The sequence below is a fragment of a genome, unplaced genomic scaffold (genome assembly GCF_019419815.1).
Source record: "Pyrus x bretschneideri cultivar Hongxiangsu unplaced genomic scaffold, Pyrus_bretschneideri_v1 Contig3, whole genome shotgun sequence".
Lineage (NCBI taxonomy): Eukaryota > Viridiplantae > Streptophyta > Magnoliopsida > Rosales > Rosaceae > Pyrus > Pyrus x bretschneideri.
This window is the reverse complement of record NW_025999612.1, coordinates 2603780-2624102: the sequence shown is the minus strand read 5'-3', so window position 1 is coordinate 2624102 and position 20323 is coordinate 2603780. Positions and strand designations below refer to the sequence as shown.

The 20323-nt window shown below is 35.1% G+C and overlaps 1 protein-coding gene across 1 annotated transcript; it reads right to left on the bottom strand.

Moving 5' to 3' along the window:
- Positions 1 to 451: 451 nt before the first annotated feature.
- On the bottom strand, positions 452 to 4347 carry LOC125479873 (heavy metal-associated isoprenylated plant protein 39-like). Its single transcript, XM_048590010.1, has 3 exons — positions 4221 to 4347; positions 3949 to 4027; positions 452 to 809 (listed from the first exon to the last, which is right to left on the bottom strand). The coding sequence occupies exons 1-3, from the start codon at positions 4227 to 4229 to the stop codon at positions 634 to 636; spliced, it is 264 nt and encodes an 87-aa protein (XP_048445967.1). The 5' UTR covers positions 4230 to 4347; the 3' UTR covers positions 452 to 633.
- Positions 4348 to 20323: the final 15976 nt, after the last annotated feature.

Here is a 20323-nt window from a genome sequence, read left to right as displayed (position 1 = left end):
AGCAAAGAAAACACTCTTTCTAACTATTAAAGAATTCATCAATATTTTCTTGTAGCTGAAAGCGTATGTGAAATAGAATTCAAAAACGGGTGAAAGATGAAATTTACATAAATAAATTAATAAGAGGCATGCAGGGGATTCCATGTTGTATCATTACCTTGCCATTAGACATGTTTTGTATGATGAGCATGGATTTATTTGTATCAGCGTTATGCCTCTTAAATTAATTAAATTCGGGAGTACTTCTCCTTCTAGTTCGTTCGAAGAGATACCCAGTGCAAATCCTATCTCCCATATCGTTCGAAGAGATACCCAGTGCAAATCCTATCTCCCATATCAAAAACATGAAAATAAAATAACATCATATTCAAAGAAAAATCATACACTCCACAACCGTTATTAATCTTTAGTTGAATAATTGACACGCATAGAATCTCAAGAATATGCATGATTTGTTTCATTAATTTCAAACGAGTAACGCTATATTTAGCACATATTCATTACTGATACACCCTTTAATATGGATGCGTTTTATATACAATGGTATACTGTTAACAATGAGGTCGGAAGCATTATTGATTTCAAATAGTACATGTATACATAAGGGCCATCTCCATCAAATAAACGCCATGATCATTTCTTTCCCTCCACTTCTTTTTTCTCCTCCTTCTTCTCTTCTTGGGCTGGACCAACCGATTCTATATCTATTTTGCCTATTTTCTTCAGCTTTTTGGCTATTGCAATAGTGTCCATCTCTCCAACGACCGTAAGCTTCTGCTCCTTCAAATCAGCTGCAATTGAGTCAACCCCTGTTTATCAACAAACAATTGGTCATTCTGCAAAGTGATCTCATTAGTACAGGACAAAAGGATGGCAAAATCCGCATGGATACAGATAACTATGGGAGGCCTCGATTGGGCGCATTAGCAAACCCCTACCAGAAACTGCCCCCAGCCTAGGCCTGGCAAACGGGTCGTGTCTGTCGTGTTCGTGTCGTTTTCGTGTAACACCTGTTATCTTAACGGGTCGTGTCGTGTCACACCCGTTATCTTAACGGGTCCTTAACAGGTCGTGTCACTTTACCCAACGGGTAAAGTGACCCGACCCGTTATGACCCGTTATGACCCGTTAAGAAAAAAATATATTTTTTTACAATTTGCACATATCACACATTGCGACATAAATATTACTTGAAAACATTAAAACATTTCTCGTTCAAGTACTATATCTACACTCGAAAATGAAAGCCTAATAAAAAAAATAATACATACACTACTAATCTATTACAAATATTAAATGTATATAATTATTAATATTATAGTTGATTCATACTTTTATTAAGTATATAAATTCCACTAGTGTAAATATTTTAAATTGAAGATCAAATTCATTCTTTGTATTCATATAGGGTCAAGGAGTGTAGCTGTTAAAATTCATCAAAATCAGAGTTAAAATAACCGTTAAATCTTGATTTTTCGTTTATAACCGTCGAAAAGCTTTGCCCCGTTACTTGATCTCTGAATGTTTTTCTTTTGTGATTTTTTGTTGATGTGATCTCCAAGCATATACAAACAATTTTGACGGTTTGGATCGTTGAAATTAGTTTTGGAGAATTCGTAAAATGATAGATTGACTAACACTTAGAGTTTATTTATACTTTCATTAAGTATAACATAAGATTTTGTGGTATCCACTTGTGTAAATATTTTAAATTGAAGATCGAATTCATTCATTGTATTCATATAGGGTCAAGGAGTGTAGTTATAAAAAATCATCAAAATCGGAATTAAAATAACCGTTAAATCGTGATTTTTCGTTTATAACCGTCGAAAAGCTTTGTCCCGTTACTTGATCTCTGAATGTTTTTTTTTTGTGATTTTTTGCTGATGTGATCTCCAAGCATATACAAATAATTTTGACGGTTTGGATCGTTGAAATTAGTTTTGGAGAATTTGTAAAACGATAGATTGACTAACACTTAGAGTTTATTTATACTTTCATTAAGTATAACATAAGATTTTGTGGTATCCACTTGTGTAAATATTTTAAATTGAAGATCGAATTCATTCATTGTATTCATATAGGGTCAATGAGTGTAGTTATAAAAAATCATCAAAATCGGAGTTAAAATAACCGTTAAATCGTGATTTTTCGTTTATAACCGTTGAAAAGCTTTGTCCCGTTACTTGATCTTTGAATGTTTTTTTTTTGTGATTTTTTGCTGATGTGATCTCCAAGCATATACAAACAATTTTGACGGTTTGGATCGTTGAAATTAGTTTTGGAGAATTCGTAAAACGATAGATTGACTAACACCTAGAGTTTATTTATACTTTCATTAAGTATAACATAAGATTTTGTGGTATCCACTTGTGTAAATATTTTAAATTGAAGATCGAATTCATTCATTGTATTCATATAGGGTCAAGGAGTGTAGTTATAAAAAATCATCAAAATCGGAGTTAAAATAACCGTTAAATCGTGATTTTTCGTTTATAACCGTTGAAAAGCTTTGTCTCGTTACTTGATCTCTGAATGTTTTTTTTTTGTGATTTTTTGCTGATGTGATCTCCAAGCATATACAAACAATTTTGACGGTTTGGATCGTTGAAATTAGTTTTGGAGAATTCGTAAAACGATAGATTGACTAACACTTAGAGTTTATTTATACTTTCATTAAGTATAATAAAAGATTTTGTGGTATCCACTTGTGTAAATATTTTAAATTGAAGATCGAATTCAGTCATTGTATTCATATAGGGTCAAGGAGTGTAGTTATAAAAAATCATCAAAATCAGAGTTAAAATAATCGTTAAATCATGATTTTTCGTTTATAACCGTTGAAAAGCTTTGTCCCGTTACTTGATCTCTGAATGTTTATTTTTTATGATTTTTTGGTGATGTGATCTCAAAGCATATACAAACAAGTTTGACGGTTGGGATCGTTGAAATTAGTTTTGGAGAATTCGTATGCCATCAATCAAGTTCCGTGTGTGTGTGTGTGTGTGTGTGTATATATATTTATTAAGTAGATTTAAATCTATTTATTTTGTACGTATAAATTATAATTGACTGGTACACGGAATAGTACATACATCACGTGTCACGTGTGTCATTATAAAAATAGTGAGATATGTCATGACAGTCATGTGTGTGATAAAAAGTTAATAACTTAAAAAAAAAAAAAAAAAATTTCTCACCACTTCTATTAATTTTCATTTTTCCCTCTTTTTTTTGTTTCCTTTTCAACTTTTTCTTATCATTTTCACTTTTCCCTCCAACATCTTTCCCTAATTCCCTCACTTTTTTGTTTTATTTTCAACTTTTCTTAACATTTTCATTTTCCCTCCATTTTTTTTTTCAAAAAGGGCGGCAAGTTGGCAAATGCATGATCATGATTCATGCATATTAAATTATTAATTAATATGCATTATAGTTTTTATAAAATTTAATATATATATATATATAATTAGTATAGATAGACTTAATATTTTGGGGGTATAATTATTATAGTATATATAATAATTATAATTATTATAAATTTTATAGTTAATTTAATATATATATATATATATATATTATAATTTTTAGGGGTATAAAATTGTAAAATTAATGTATATAATTATTACAGTATTTTTTTAGGGTTATAAAATTATAAAAATAATATTCTGCTTATCGTGTATCGTGTTTACCCACGTGTATACCCGACCCAACCCGTTATCTTAACAGGTGCTTATCGGGTTACCCGATTCGTTATCGTGTCGACCCAAACACCTGTTAATTTCGTGTCGTGTCGTGTCGGGTTATCGGGTCGTGTCAGAAATTGCCAGGTCTACCCCAGCCCATTCCCAGCTAAATTTAATAAACTACAAAAGAAAGCGTCTTGCTCCAAGTAAGAGCAGGTGCATAAATAAATTAAAAGAAACTTGGAAAAATTAGATAAAAAACCGTATAGGTCGGCAACGGCCTCTATGGCTTTCTGCTTTGTCTTCTCGTCATCCATAGTCATGATCCTCACCACAACTTTCTACAAAAAAACACAACATTGGAAATAAAATTGGATCTTAATTTCCTTCACATGCAACTAGTATATAATTAAGTTGAAAACCATAGTACGTATCAGAACGCGTGAACGAAAAGCTATCAAACTAGGAATATATTGTTATTTTCCAACAATATATACTAATAAGACGAGAAGAATATTAAAGACTTGGCAGTACCTGAGCCATATTGTTTTCACAGTTCTGAAGCTATGGAATGTTAATCAGAGAAACAGTAATCTAGATAGGGAAAGTGTAAGCTATCGAAGAAGAATAAGGAAATAGAAGCTGAGAGAAAATAATAACAAGAGACTCTATACTATTACAAAATTACCCCATATCTAACTCAAATAACACAAATGTGACACGTGTTGTTGTGTTATTATATTGAACCTTAATGTAGAACTAGGGTTATGGTTTTAAAGAGCAGCCTACAAGAAACCAAAGATCTAAACTAGGGTTACGGTTTTAAAGAGCAGCCTACAAGAAACCAAAGATCTAACTTCAAAACTTGTGTTTCAATGAGCTAAGCCACTTAGTACTAGGGTTTAGTGATATTGCTCTTCACTTGTAAGTGAGAGGTATTAGGTTCGATTCTCATCAAAAGTAAATTTGAACCACACTATTGCTATCACATTGTGAGCCTAAGTCCACCCTCTCTCCTTAGTATAGATAATATCGTTTGTTAAAAAAAAAAAAAAGGTTAAAGGACGATCGATGTTCATATATACAGAGAAATCATGTGGCACTACCAAAAAAAAAAAAAAATTTACATTTTTCGGAAGAAAAAATTTTGTCGCACAAACTCACATTTTGTCACTTAATTAGGTTTTGCCCAACAAACATTCGTCTGGCAGAGTTCATCGTGCGAACCTCGTTGCATTAAATTTTTCCTTATAAAAAATAGAAACCCTTGGCCAATAGAATTTTTCCCAACAGACCTTCCGATCACCCTTTCCTCGAGCAAAATTGCGTTGACTAATTTTGCTCCACGGACAATACATGTTTGACCAAAATCTTTCATTGGCCAAAGTTTAAGTTTACGAAGAAAAACATATATATATATATATATATATATATATATATATATTATACCCAATTAAAATTTCATTGGTAAGTTTTATAATTAAGCAAACAAAAAATAATAATCTTGCCCGACAATGAACTTCGTCTCGCAAACATTTTTTAATATTTAAAAATGACATAAATTATAGAAAAAATTATACATACAGTACACTTTTAATACTTAATTGTATATTGAAACAACATTTTTTTTTTTAATATTTGAAGAAGAAACAAAAATTAATACATGTGAAATATGACATCATTGACTATTTCTGAAGTTACAAAAATACCCTTTATTAACACAGATGTTAACATTACAATCATTCAGATTCTAACCGACACTCATGAAACACCATGCCCACGCAGCCATACTCCCTTCCATTGTACATAAACATACATCATAGGCGATTGGGGTCAATGAGATTTGGGAATTTTTTTTTTTATTAATAATGGGTATATAAAAAGGAAGGGTCAGTTTGATTATATATATATATATATATATATATATATATATAAACAATGTTCAGATAATGCATTCCTGATTGTGCCTCGGCATATAGTAATCAACATTTCAAAGTGTTGTCCATTTTTTATTTTTTTTTAATCCTTGAAAAACACGACATGTGATTTTCAAAAGTTTATATAATGTCATTAATAAGATAGAACTTAGCTATTATGTGAATGCCAAGTTAAATTATTCTTGGATTGTGATTGTGTTCAAGAGAACAATACTCAAACAGAATCAGAAGTAGATGAAATAATGGAATACAAAGATACAAGAAGATAAATATGAGTTGATCATGCTTGAGTCTTCCTTTGTTTGGCTTGCTGCTGCAGGAGCTCTTCTCTAATCCTCTTCATCTCCATTTCCCTTCTCAGTCTTTCTTGTTTTTTGTCTTGATATAACATTAATCATTTGTGTCCTGATGAGCCAATATGGACAATTCTGGGTATGATAATATGAATAATTTTGTTTAATCATTAATTGGTGAAATAGCTTAATGAGCCAATATGGGCAATTCTCGGTGGCCACCTCTACTCACTTGTTTCTCTTGTCTTAGCCCATGTAGCTGACTAGCATCTCCCAAATATCACAATATAAAAAAATTATTTAATAATTAAAACTAAAATGTTCGTACAATTATGTTAGGAAAAAAAAAAAAAACAAATGTATTTTCAGTGGGAAACAATTTCACATGTTCAATTGCTATACTCTAGAAGATGTCCATATCTAGAAATTATAAATTTTGAAAGTAATCGTAGAGTCAATGTCACTCATCCATCATATGCTTAAAATCATGGGCGGATGGGTTAGAGCTGTAAACAATTTCCTATGATAAATGAGACAAGAACACGCGTACAAAATAATTGTTTTGTATTAATGAATTTGTAGGGTTACAATCTCTTTACAACTTGATCTTCTGATTCGATCTTCGAAATGTGTGGATGTGTACTATTGTTGATCCAAGGCTCGCAATGACTTGATCTTAGATGAACGAATGCCGCAAGGTTTTGGCTCTTAGCAATGGAGGAATCAGCACATGTAGGGGTGCTTGGTAGTTCTTCACGGGATTTGATGAAGAACATGAAGAATTTTCTGAGTCTTCTTGAGTGTTTGAGTGTTTGAGGGGTTTGAGTGCTTGAGAGCTTCATAATTTCAAAGCTTCAACGTCTAGGTGAGAAATAATTTTTAGACCCTTTCGTTTATCTTGGAGCCTGTTATTTATAGACTTTCTAAGCCTTGACTATGGATGGATCTGGCCTTGATTGTGGGCTTGATTAATTGACGAAGAACCTAGACTCAATGTATAGGCTGGTTCATGATCTAACTCTATCAATTAACATTTGATTTGATTAAATTAAAATCAAATAATTCCCTTCCGACAAGGGTCGAACTGATTCTGCAAAAATAGTCAATGATGAGTTGAGCTTATGACATATATTAATTTTGGTGGAGTTGTGAGAGCTAAGTTCTATTAACAACCCTAAAGCCTTAGGGGTATAACTGGTATTTTAAATATTGTTTCCATGTTTTTTGGCTGGGCTTTAGTTATTTTTATGTTTTTGTCTCTCCTTGACATGTTTTAAAACTAGTGGAGTTTTTTTAAATATAGTGAAAGTTGAGTTTGGGAGTGGGGTTTGTGTTTATTTCCTATATATTTCAAGTGAGAGAGGATTTTCCACAACTTCTGTTTGAGGCTGCTTGGGCTCTTACAAATATTGCTTCTGGGACATCTGATAATACAAAGGTGGTAATTGGTCAGGGAGCTGTTCCAATATTTGTGAAACTGCTTAGTTCTCTGAGTGATGATGTTCGTGAGCAAGTTGTTTAGGCATTCGGAAATGTTGCTAGTGATTCCCCTAGTTGCCGTGATCTTGTACTTGGTAATGGGGCTTGGCTTCCATTGCTTTCATAGCTTAATGAGAATGCAAAGCTCTCTATGCTGAGAAACGCAACTTGGACACTATCAAATTTTTGCAGGGGAAAACCACAGCCTCCATTTGATCGGGTTAAACCTGCCCTTCTTGCTTTTGCGCGTTTAATTCATTCAAAGGATGAAGAAGTCTTGATTGATGCTTGTTGGGCTCTTTCGTGGATTGTTAGATCCCACATCGCCTAGGGGAGTGGATCCTCTATGCCTTATATGTACATGCTCACCTTCATTAGCACGAGACCTTTTGAGAGCTCACTGGCTTCGGAGTTCATTCTCTATATATAAAGCTCCCTAAATTATATTTAATTCTAATTAATTAATTTTTATTATATTAATCTCCCAAAATATCACAATATAAAAAAACTTATTTAATAATTAAAACTAAAATGTAAATGCAATTATGTTAAAAAAACAAAAAAAACAAATGTATTTTCAATGGGAAATTACTCCCCCTGTCTAATTGCTATACTCTAGAAGACATCCATCTCTAGAAATTATAAATTTTGAAAATAATCATAGAGTCAGTGCCACTCATCCATCATATGCTCAAAATCATGGGCTGATGGGTTAGAGTTGTACACATGAATTTCCTATGACAAATGAGACAAGAACACGTGTACAAAATAATTGTTTTGTATTAATGAATTTGTAGGGTTACGATCTCTTTACAACTTGATCCTCCGATTCAATCTCCAAAATGTGTAGATGTGTACTGTTGTTAATCCAAGGGTCGCAATGACTTGATCTTGGATGAACGAATGCTGCAAGGTTTTGGCCTTTGGAAATGGAGGAACCGACACATGTAGGGGTGCTTGGTGGTTCTTCACAGGATTTGACGAAGAACATGAAGGATTTTTCGAGTCTTCTTTGAGTGTTTGAGTGTTTGGGGGGTTTGAGTGCTTGAGAGCTTCAAAATTTCAAAGCTTCAGTGTTTAGGCATGAAATGATTTCTGGACCCTTTCGTTTGTCTTGGAGCCTCCTATTTATAAACTTTCCAAGCCTTGACTATGGATGGATCTGGCCTTGATTGTGGGCTTGATTAATTAATGAAAGAACATGGACTCGATGTGTAGGCTGGTTCGTGATCTGACTCAATCAAATAACATTTGATTTAATTAAATTAAAATCAAATAATTCCCTTCCGCCAAATGTTAACACATGTCATTCTTGATGACTCGTCTGATTTTGTTAAGTCACACTCTATGTGTACAATTTGTGCGACAAATAACGCATGCCACATATGCCTTGGCCTGTCAAAACTTTAATGCGTTGGCAAATATTTATTTCACTGAAATTTCGATGTCTACAAATGCCCCCACTTCAAGGTGCGTCGTATACATGTGCTTGTCACGTGTAGAAGATGTGTTTTTAAGTCCCTGAACGTAGATGTCGATTTAAGGGCCGTTGAGGCTTGATCTTGAATTTGGCTGGAAGTTTCTTCAAAGGCCATAGAGGCTTGGTCTTGAATTGGGCTGAAGGTTTCTTCAAGGGTCGTCGAGGCTTGATCTTGAATTTGGCTAGAAGTTTCTTCAAGGGCCGTAGAGGCTTGGTCTTGAATTAGGCTGAAAGTTTCTTCGAGGGCTGTCGAAGCTTGATCTTGAATTTGGCTAGAAGTTTCTTCAAAGGTCATAGAGGCTTGATCTTGAATGAAATGGGATCACGAGGAGTGTTATGTTGCTAGTGATCTTCAGCTTTTGTAATGGATGAATTGGCACGTGTTTATTGTGCTTGTTGATTTTCCACGAGCTTGATGAAGAACATGAGGCCAGTGAGCTTTTTGGTTTTCTCCAAATGTTTAGCTTTGCTACATTTCTTTGGAGTTGAATTTGATCCAAGGGTGATTAACACTTGAAAATGAATTAGACTTGTCATTTCTTCAAGGGCCATTGAGGCTTAATCTTAAATGAAATGGGACCACAAGGAGTTTCACGTGGTGCATGGTCTTCGGCTTTGTTGGGGATGAACTGACATGTATTTGTTGTGCTTATTAATTATCCACAAGTTTGATTAAGAACACAATTGTTTGGCTATTTGAGAGAGTTCTGGATGTCCAGAGTTTCAACTTGCTTTCTTTTGCTCCTCCCCTTGCTTATGAATGAGTGCATAATATTTATAGGCAAAGAATTGGGCTCAATTTGAAAAACCTGATTGGAGCATTAAGCTCGCCATGTTGCTTTATTTTAAACTGCTTGGACTAGTATGCCTCAGACTTGTCGTTGAATTCTTTTGTATTGACACATGATGATGAAGGAATCCGCATATGCATATTATGTGACTTGAACAAATGCTTATATTTTTTTCCATGTCGAATGTCGATACCAATCATGTACCAATCAGTGCATTTTTCTTTCTTTCTGCGCCATGACCAATCAATGCATATTTTATTGGAAGAATGACCGAAGCATTAAACAGCCTCTGCCTAACCTGCTGCTACTTTGTATATACGGTAAATATTAGTTTACTACCCTCATATTTCGTGGTTTTCAACATTTAGTACATCAAGTTTTTTTCGTCCCAGAGTCATACCTAAAATGTAAATTTTGGGACAGTTTCATACATCCGTTAGTCAAACTATTAAGTCTTATGTTAACTGATGATGTGGCGTCCACATGGACAATGACTGGATGTCACATATCAATAAGGGTCCCACATGGATATTTAAAAAAATTAAAAAATTACAAAAAAAAAAAAAAAAAAAAAAAAAAGGTTGTTCTTCCTTAACCCCAACCGTCCTTCCCTTTTCCTTCCATTCTCGGCCTCCAACCATATGTGCAAATCCAACCCTCTCCCTCCTTCAACCCCAAACCCACTTAATTAAAAAAATAAAAATAAAAAAAATTTTGGGCACCCTACCTCGACCCCCGACGCTTTCCCTCCATTCTCTCATTCGCACACCCTTACCACCAGTCTGACTCGAGCTAATTCGGCCAGCTCATCCATTGATCACACCTAGATGCAGGGGAGTTAACCCATCGCGATCCAACACCAAACCCAAATCTGGGTTGACCCGCACCATATTTTCACCATTTCCACTGACCCTTTTGCCCTTGCCAGGTGAAAGGGTCAAGAGCCACGGGAGTCCAGCTCGGCGGTGAGTTCAAGATTCTGACTCAATAACTCTTTAGCAAAGTAGAGTGACCCAGAAGCTATGAAGTGGAGATGGTGTGCGGAGAGGGTGTGCAAAGGAGGAAAAAGATATGTTAAAGAAGGAAGGGAGAAGAAGAAGAAGTTCGAAGGAGAATAACAACTTTTTTTTTTCTTTGTAATTTTTAATTTTTAATATCCATGTGGGACCCTTATTGACACATGGTGCCTAGTCATTGTCCACGTGGGCGCCACATCATCAGTTAACGGAAGAGTTAACAGCTAGACTAACAGATGTATGAGATTGTCCCAAAATTTACATTTTAGGTATGACTCTAGGATGAAAAAAATTTAATGTACTAAATGTTGAAGATCAAGAAACATGAAGATAGTAAACTGATATTTACCCTTGTATATATCTGTGTTTGTTTGTGTGTGTGTGTGTGAGCGCGCACAAAAACTCACACGGCACCATCAAACCAATGATGCCCGTCATTGCTTTTATTATTTTACTCCTTTTTTCTTGCTTTTTCACACGCCACCGTCACTCAATTTAATGAAGGGCATCATTGCTTTTTCCTTGACTTTGCTTTCCAGGCCCATCCATCTTGCTTTTGGCAAGAATTGGATCCTTTGTCTATGAAGCCACGTCAAACAGAGTAATGTTATTTATATTGTGTTTTTATGCCATAGTTTTAGATCATATTAGTTAGTATTTGATGTGGACAATCACTTAAGGTTAGGTTTGGCAATTATTGACACGACCCGATAATTCGATACAACACGACATGAAATTAACAGGTGTTCGGGTCGACACGATAACGAATCAGGTCGTTATTGAGTAACCCGATAAGCACCTGTTAAGATAACGGGTTGGTTCAAGTATACACGTAGGTAACACAATACACGATAATCAAAATATTAATTTTATAATTTTATAACCCTAAAAAAATATTATAATAATTGTATATATTAATTTAACAATTTTATACTTCTAAAAACTACAATAATTATATATATATATATATATATATATATTAAATTAAATATCAAAAATTGGTGACCGCTGGATCGGCTTAAATATACATACCATTCAATCTCTTAAGTATTATACATACAAAATCAATAAATTTAAATCTACTTAATAAATAAATAAACATATATATATATATATAGACACCATTGAACTTGATGGGATACAAATTCTACGAAACTAATTTGAACAATCCAACTGTCAAACTTGTTTGTATATGCATTGAGATCGCATCAGCAAATAATCGCAAAAAAAAAAACATTCAGAGATCAAGTAACTGGACAAAACTTTTCGACGGTTATCAACGAAAAATCACGATTTAATGGTTATTTTAACTCCGATTTTGATGATTTTTTTATAGCTACACTCCTTGACCCTATATCAATACAATTAATGAGCTCGATCTTCAATTTAAAATATTTACGTGGATACCACAAAATCTTATGTTATACTTAATGAAATTATGAATAAACTCTTAAGTGTTAATGAATCTATTATTTTGATGGGATATGCATTCTACGAAACTAGTTTCAACGATCCAACCGTCAAACTTGTTTGTATATACTTCGAGATCGCATATGCCAAAAATTGCAAAAAATAAACATTCAGATATCAAGTAACGGGACAAAACTTTTCAACGGTTATCAATGAAAAATCACGATTTAACGGTTATTTTAACTCCAATTTTGATGATTTTTTTGTAGCTACACTCCTTGACCCTATATGAATACAATGAATGAACTCGATCTTCAATTTAAAATATTTACACTAGTGGATATCACAAAATCTTATGTTATACTTAATGGAAGTATAAATAAACTCTTTAGTGTTAGTGAATCTATTGTTTTGATGGGATATGCATTCTACGAAACTAGTTTCAACGATCCAACCGTCAAACATGTTTGTATATGCTTTGAGATCGCATATACCAAAAATTGCAAAAAACAAACATTCAGAGATCAAGTAACGGGACAAAACGTTTCGACAGTTATCAACGAAATCACGATTTAACGGTTATTTTAACTCCGATTTTGATGATTTTTTACAGCTACACTTCTTAACCCTATATGAAAATAATGAATGAACTCGATCTCCAATTTAAAATATTTACACTAATGGATACCACAAAATCTTATGTTATACATAATAAAAGTATGAATAAACTCTTAAGTGTTAGTGAATTTATCGTTTTGATGGGATATGCATTCTACGAAACTAATTTCAACAATCCAACCGTCATACTTGTTTGTATATACTTCGAGATCGCATGCGCTAAAAATCACAAAAAACAAACATTCAAAGATGAAGTAATAGGACAAAATTTTTCGACGGTTATCAACGAAAAATCATGATTTAACGATTATTTTAACTCTGATTTTGATGATTTTTTTACAGCTACACTCCTTGACCCTATATGAATATAATGAATGAACTAGATCTTCAATTTAAAATATTTACACTAATGGATACCACAAAATCTTATGATATACTTAATGAAAGTATAAACAAACTCTTAATTGTTAGTGAATCTATTGTTTTGATGGGATACGCATTCTACGAAGCTAATTTCAATAATCCAACTGTCAAACTTGTTTGTATATGTTTCGAGATCGCATACGCCAAAAATTGTAAAAAAGCAAACATTCAGAGATCAAGTAACGAGAGAAAACTTTTTGACGGTTATCAATGAAAATTCACGATTTAACGGTTATTTTAACTTCGATTTTGATAATTTTTTTACAGCTACACTCCTTAACCCTATACGAATACATTGTATTAACTCGATCTTCAATTTAAAATACTTACACTAGTGGATACCACAAAATCTTATGTTATACTTAATGAAAGTAAGAATAAACTTTTTAGTGTTAGTGAATCTATTATTTTGATGGGATACGCATTCTACGAAACTAGTTTCAACGATCCAACCGTCAAACTTGTTTATATATACTTTGAGATCGCATACGCCAAAAATTGTAAAAAACAAACATTCAAATATAACGAGACAAAACTTTTTGGCGGTTGTCAACGAAAAATCACGATTTAACGGTTATTTTAACTCCGATTTTGATAATTTTTTATAGCTACACTTCTTGACCCTATATGAATATAATAAATAAACTCGATCTTCAATTTAAAATATTTACACTAGTGGATACCACAAAATCTTATGTTATACTTAATGGAAGTATGAATAAACTCTTAAGTGTTAGCGAATCTATTGTTTTGATGGGATACGCATTCTACAAAACTAGTTTCAACAATTCAACCGTCAAACATGTTTGTATATGCTTCGAGATCGCATATGCCAAAAATTGCAAAAAAATAAACATTTAGAGATGGTTATCAGTAACGGGACAAAACTTTTCGACGGTTATCAATGAAAAATCACGATTTAACGGTTATTTTAACTCCGATTTTGATGATGTTTTACAGCTACACTCCTTGACCCTATATGAATATAATGAATGAAATCGATCTTCAATTTAAAATATTTACACTAGTGGATACCACAAAATCTTATGTTATACTTAATGAAAGTATGAATAAACTCTTAAGTGTTAGCGAATCTATTGTTTTGATGGGATACGCATTCTACAAAACTAGTTTCAACAATTCAACCGTCAAACATGTTTGTATATGCTTCGAGATCGCATATGCCAAAAATTGCAAAAAAATAAACATTTAGAGATGGTTATCAGTAACGGGACAAAACTTTTCGACGGTTATCAATGAAAAATCACGATTTAACGGTTATTTTAACTCCGATTTTGATGATGTTTTACAGCTACACTCCTTGACCCTATATGAATATAATGAATGAAATCGATCTTCAATTTAAAATATTTACACTAGTGGATACCACAAAATCTTATGTTATACTTAATGAAAGTATGAATAAACTCTCAAGTGTTAGTGAATTTATCGTTTTGATGGGATACGCATTCTACGAAACTAATTTCAACAATCCAATTGTCAAACTTGTTTGTATATGTTTCGAGATCGCATACGCTAAAAATCACAAAAAACAAACATTCAAAGATCAAGTAACGGGACAAAACTTTTCGACGATTATCAATGAAAAATCACAATTTAACGGTTATTTTAACTCCGATTTTGATGATTTTTTACAGTTACACTCCTTGACCCTTTGCAAATACAATGAATGAACTTGATCTTCAATTTAAAATATTTACACTAGTGGATACCACAAAATCTTATGTTATACTTAATGAAAGTATAAACAAACTCTTAAGTGTTAGTGAATCTATTCTTTTGATGGGATACACATTCTACGAAACTAGTTTCAATGATCTAACCGTCAAACATGTTTGTATATACTTCGAGATCGCATATGCCAAAAATTCCAAAAAACAAACATTCAGAGATCAAGTAACATGACAAAACTTTTCAACGGTTATCAACGAAAAATCACGATTTAACGGTTATTTTAACTCTGATTTTGATGATTTTTTACAGCTATACTCCTTGACCCTGTATGAATACCATGCATGAATTCGATCTTCAATTTAAAATATTTACACTAGTGGATACCACAAAATCTTATGTCATGATGATTGATGGAAATTGAGGATTTTGTAAAAGGAATAACATGCAAGCTTTAAGTTCCATTGGCAAAGTTTAAACTTTTAAGAAAGGCTTCACAACCTTGAAAACAAAAACTCTTTCATTTTGCATATCCTTGCACATTTAATATTTTGTAATAGACTAGTAGTGTATGAATGTTTGTTTATTAGGCTCTTATTTTCAAATGTAGATGTAGTACTTAAATGACAAATGTGTTTTAATGTTTCGAAGTAATATTTATGTGGCAATGTGTGGTATATGCAAATTTAAGAAAAAAAAATAATATATTTTTCTTAACGGGTCATAGCAGGTCATAACGGGTTGGGTCACTTTACCGGTTGGGTAAAGTGACCCGACCTGTTAAGGACCCGTTAAGATAACGGGTGTAACACGACACGACCTGTTAAGATAACAAGTGTTACATGAAAACGACATGAACACGACATACACAACCCGTTTACCAGGCCTACTCAAGATGGTATGAAAATATGATACAAAAATATGATATGAATAGCATTTGAAATCAAGTCAAACTTTGACCATCTCTCTCTCCATTTTTCCTAAAGCTAGCACCTATTATGTCTTTTTTAGGCATTTTTCGGTTACCTTCTAGATTAACACGTAACCTCAATCATTATCAGTATTTCCTTTAGAGCCATGTTTTACAATTAATTTTGAATTAATTGCCTTTCAAAGCTCCTAAATCAGACCAAACCCAGAAACTCAACAAGGAATGTCTTTCAAATCGCTGCAATTTATTTGAACTATTAACTTGGAATAAACTAGATTTAATTTCCATTAGCTTTATTTTTTGGGAACTTTAAAGAAAAACTTATGTTACTGTTCATTTTAACGAAAAACCACATTTTTACACTAAAAAGTCAATCCAAGTACCATTCACTTTAACCTTTATTTTATCTTTATTTTGTCCTTATCGTTAAAACTCAAAGTTTTCAAGTTATTTTCATTAATTTTCCTTTATTTTTTTTTTCCTTGAAACGCCCACAACCTCGGCAACTCATGCACAAAATTTAATCCATGGGGGCCATGCTCATTATGCCCACGTGAGTGGAAAGTTTTAGGGGAGCTTCAATTTTCCTCTTTTGCTGTAGCTTTTGTTTTCTTCTTTTGCTTCTTTCACACTCGTGCTTTTTGTGGGAGTTTGGTTGTGGTAAAGACAGAGGACTATACACGTCTTCTTTCTTAGAGCATGGACAATGGAAGGCATCGACCACTCCCTGGAAATTTATGGAGCCGATGACGATGGCATGGAACGAAAAGCGTTTAGCCGTGGAGTTTTGTCTCGAACTTCGACGAGTGGTCTAGACCACTTACAAATTCATGGCAGCAACGATGGTGCTGCAAATATCTCCATCGGTGGAAAAGATGAAGGAGTGCATCTTGGCTGCTACGTCATTTTGGGCATCCGTTCAACGTCGACGACAGTGCTGCAAATATCTCCATCGGGGGAGAAGAGGAAGAAGTGCACCATGGCTGGTCAACTTGAAAACTCACAGTAGCCATGTCAAAGGCTGCTGTAGGCAGAGGGCCCCATCAACGTTCTTGTTGGGCAAAGAGGGAGAAGAAGCTTGGCACCGAAATTCTCACGAAACTTTCAGAGGCATGGCGGTTGACGGCAACTGTCGATCTTTCACGGATCATTGTGTAGCTGCTGTGTTTTACAAGGAAAATGAGAGCTCTGCAACTCTATTGGGAGCATAAGCTTTGGTGGAAGATCAGAGATAGAAGTAGCACAGCCTAATATTTTGTTTTCTTTCTTTTGATTTTTCTTTTTGGTTTTTGCAGGTGCTCACTACATTCATGGATTTCCTTATTGTTTTGATGGAGGTTCTTTTGCTCGTGCTTACAGTTAGTGGCGGCTTCCTACAAGTTTCTACCTTTTACGAATCAAGTCTGCGAGCACAGTTTCCAACCCGTAGATGGCAATTCCATTTTTTGGGTTGAATTGGTCCTGCAACTCCCGCTGCTGCTATCGTAAGAGGTCTGAGTGCCGTCTTCAAGTCCAATTTCCAACCTATAGGTGGCAACTCCCTTTTTTGGGTTTGCTGCAGTCTACGAAATTGGTTCTACAACACACGTTGATGTTGTCGCAAGAGGTCTGCATGCCGTCTTCGAGAGCATTTTCCAAACCGTAGGTGGCGGCTCCTTTTTGGGGTTGTTGCGATCTTCAGTATTGGTTCTACGATGCCTGTTACTGCTGCGGTCCTTGGCATTTATTCTGCGACGTCGGCTGCTGCTATCATAAGGAAGGCTGCTTGCCGAGAAGAAGGTTACTCACCACAGAGGAGTTTCTTGTTACAAGGGAGTACGCTCGCCACAAGGGAGTGTGATGGCCGCAAAGAAATCTACGCACCACAAGGAAGGGTGCTCGCCGCAAGGGACGGTGATTTCCGCAAGGGAGTGCTACTCATCACAATGGAGACTGCTCGTTGCAAGGCAATCTAGTTATCGCAATGAAGCTTGCTCGCCGCCAGGGAATCTACACATGACAAGGGAGTGTGCTCGCTGCAAAAGAGGTATGATTATCGTAAGGGAGGGTGATCGCCACAAGGGAGTGCTACTCATCACAATAGAGGCTGCTCGTTCGTGGAAAACACCAATTCATTGAAGACATTGGAAGGCTTGCTCATGATTTAGCTACACAACTTCAAAGACCTAGTCTCAAAGTGATGGCTTGATCTTGCATCTTCATCTCAAAGGTTGGATCATTTTTATTTTTATTTTTTTTTCATTTTTATGTGATTGAACTCGAGTTTCATTTTCGAGCTACCTACGTACCCTTCCGAAAAAGAGATCAAGTCATAATGTAATTCAAATATGTTTGTTTGTTTGTTTTTTTTTTTTTTTTTTTTTTTTTTTCTTTGGTGCCGTACACAATTTAAGCTTTTGCAGGCCAGGGATTTTTTTTTTTTTTTTTTTTTTTTTTTTTTTTGTGGACTTTTTTTTTCTTTGGTGCCGTACACAATTTAAGCTTTTGCAGGCCAGGGATTTATTTATTTTTTTTTTTGTGGACTTTTTTTTTCTTTGGTGCCGTACACAGTTTAAGCTTTTGCGGGCCAGGAGCATGTCTTTTTCTCAGGCGTAGCATTGCTTCAAACGTGGCGAAACTTTCTTCAAGTCATTAATGGTTGCTTGCCCTCCATTCTCGAGTGATAAAACTTCCTTAACATCTTTTCCCTCGACCTCTTCAACTGCGACATGGTACATAGCTTGGATCATCTCCTCTTCGTCATCCTCTTGGGCTCGTTGGTTCGAGGATTGGCCTGTCTATATGATTGTGCATCGTTTCGCCTTCAGCTGACCACATGTACTCACGTCTAATGTTGAACAACGTTTCATGCGTGTAGGAATTACACTGCAAATTATATCACATTTGGCTAAGTCAACGAGTCGCTTTCATTCTGATATCAGTTGTTTTTCCTCATAAGGTTTATTTGCAACTTTGAGTCTCTCCAAAGCTGACCTTCATGGGGGAGAACTAGTTGTGCTTTCCTATCCAGCAAGGTTGGTCAACTTGTTAAACACAAAACCTTGAAAGGCTGGTGTATTGAGTCGATTGAATGCGGGAATCTGAGCTTGACCATCAATGTGATCAACACACAGAATTTCACGGCTTTTAAACCTTAAACTCATGCCGACTATGTCACCTTCATGGCTCATTTGGGGCGGGTTTGCTTAGTGTTGAGGTGAGAACATCCATTTTGTGTCTCCTTCCTTGCTCGAGCAACTTGTGCTTGCAGCTTACACACCTTCCTTAGGGCCACCAACGTCCATCCTTCGTTACCATTGACTGAATGGCCATCGATGAGGTTAACGCCATTGAGATAACTTGTTCTACCAATGGTGTTTGCTTCACCTGTATTAATCACTTTAGACTTTACCTTTAACGACTACGGCCATGACATGATTGGCAATACAAGAAGAGCCACATGATCAAGAGGTTCAAGTACAATGCTTGTTGTATTTGCCGCTGCCGCTTCTTCGAAGTCTAGCTCAATCTTTCCTTCTTTCAATACAAAGCACTTTTCAACTGGATGATAGATAATGCTGTGGTACTTGCAATATCTTAGGCTGTCAATGTGATTTATCTCTTCCAAACGTTTGCACTCGAGTAAATTGATCACCTTTTTGTCGAGCAAATCATCCAACATGGTTACCACATCGGTGTCGAGGAACAAGTAAATCTTCTCGTCAAGCTCCTTCAAAGTGTGTTTGTACCTCTCTTGATCATGAAAAAGTTCGTTTCGCTTCACCTCCTTCTTTTTGTCTCTTGTAAAGATTCTGACGGAAGTCGTGCCAACCACCATTGCTTCCTAGGTAGGCTCCTTCGCAAATTTGTCCATTTTATGCCCAAAGAATTTATCTTTCTTATAGTTGGCGATCGGCTCTTTCTTTCCATGATTGGCGATGCTCAACTCCATGTCATGGGCGCGGGTAGCCAACTTTTTGAAGGTTCAGGGCTTAATGCCTTGAAGAATATAGTGTAATCCCCAATGCATGCCTTGTGCGCATATCTTGATTAAGGAAACCTTCGAAAGTCTGTGTTTCCAGTCGAGACTTAGAGTGCGTCATCGGTTGATGTGGCCAACGACTGGCTCATCATTCCACTGCCTTGTACTTGTGAGCTCCATCATGCTGATAATGCGACGAGTACGGTAGAAACGGTTCAAGAACTCTTGCTCCCAGTTGTTGATGGACTCGAGCTCTAGGTTCATGTACCAATCGAATGCATTTCCCTTCAAAAAGCTAACAAATTGCTTTATGAGGTAGTCTACTTCCATCCCAGTGTTGTTGCAAGTTTCAACAAAATGAGCGATGTGTTGCTTTAGGCTCCATTTTTTGTCAAATTGCATGAACTTTGGTGGTTGGTACCTCATCGGCATTTGTAAGCTATCAATCCTTTTAGTGTATGGCTTTAAGTACATCAGTGCATCCCTCGAAGTACCTTCATATTGTGCCTTGATGGTGTTTGTCATCATGTCTTGAAGTTGTTGGATGGAAAGAGAGCCCATTAATGTAGCTTCGGACTCTGGCTTTTGTTTTCCTCCAGCTTTGTC

What these genes read in the sequence shown, in the direction of transcription:
- LOC125479873 (XM_048590010.1), bottom strand. An exon ending in GGCCGTTGCCGACCTATACG is followed by an intron (nt 810 to 3,948) that starts GTTTTTTATCTA and finishes GTTGATAAACAG; the next exon opens with GGGTTGACTCAATTGCAGCT.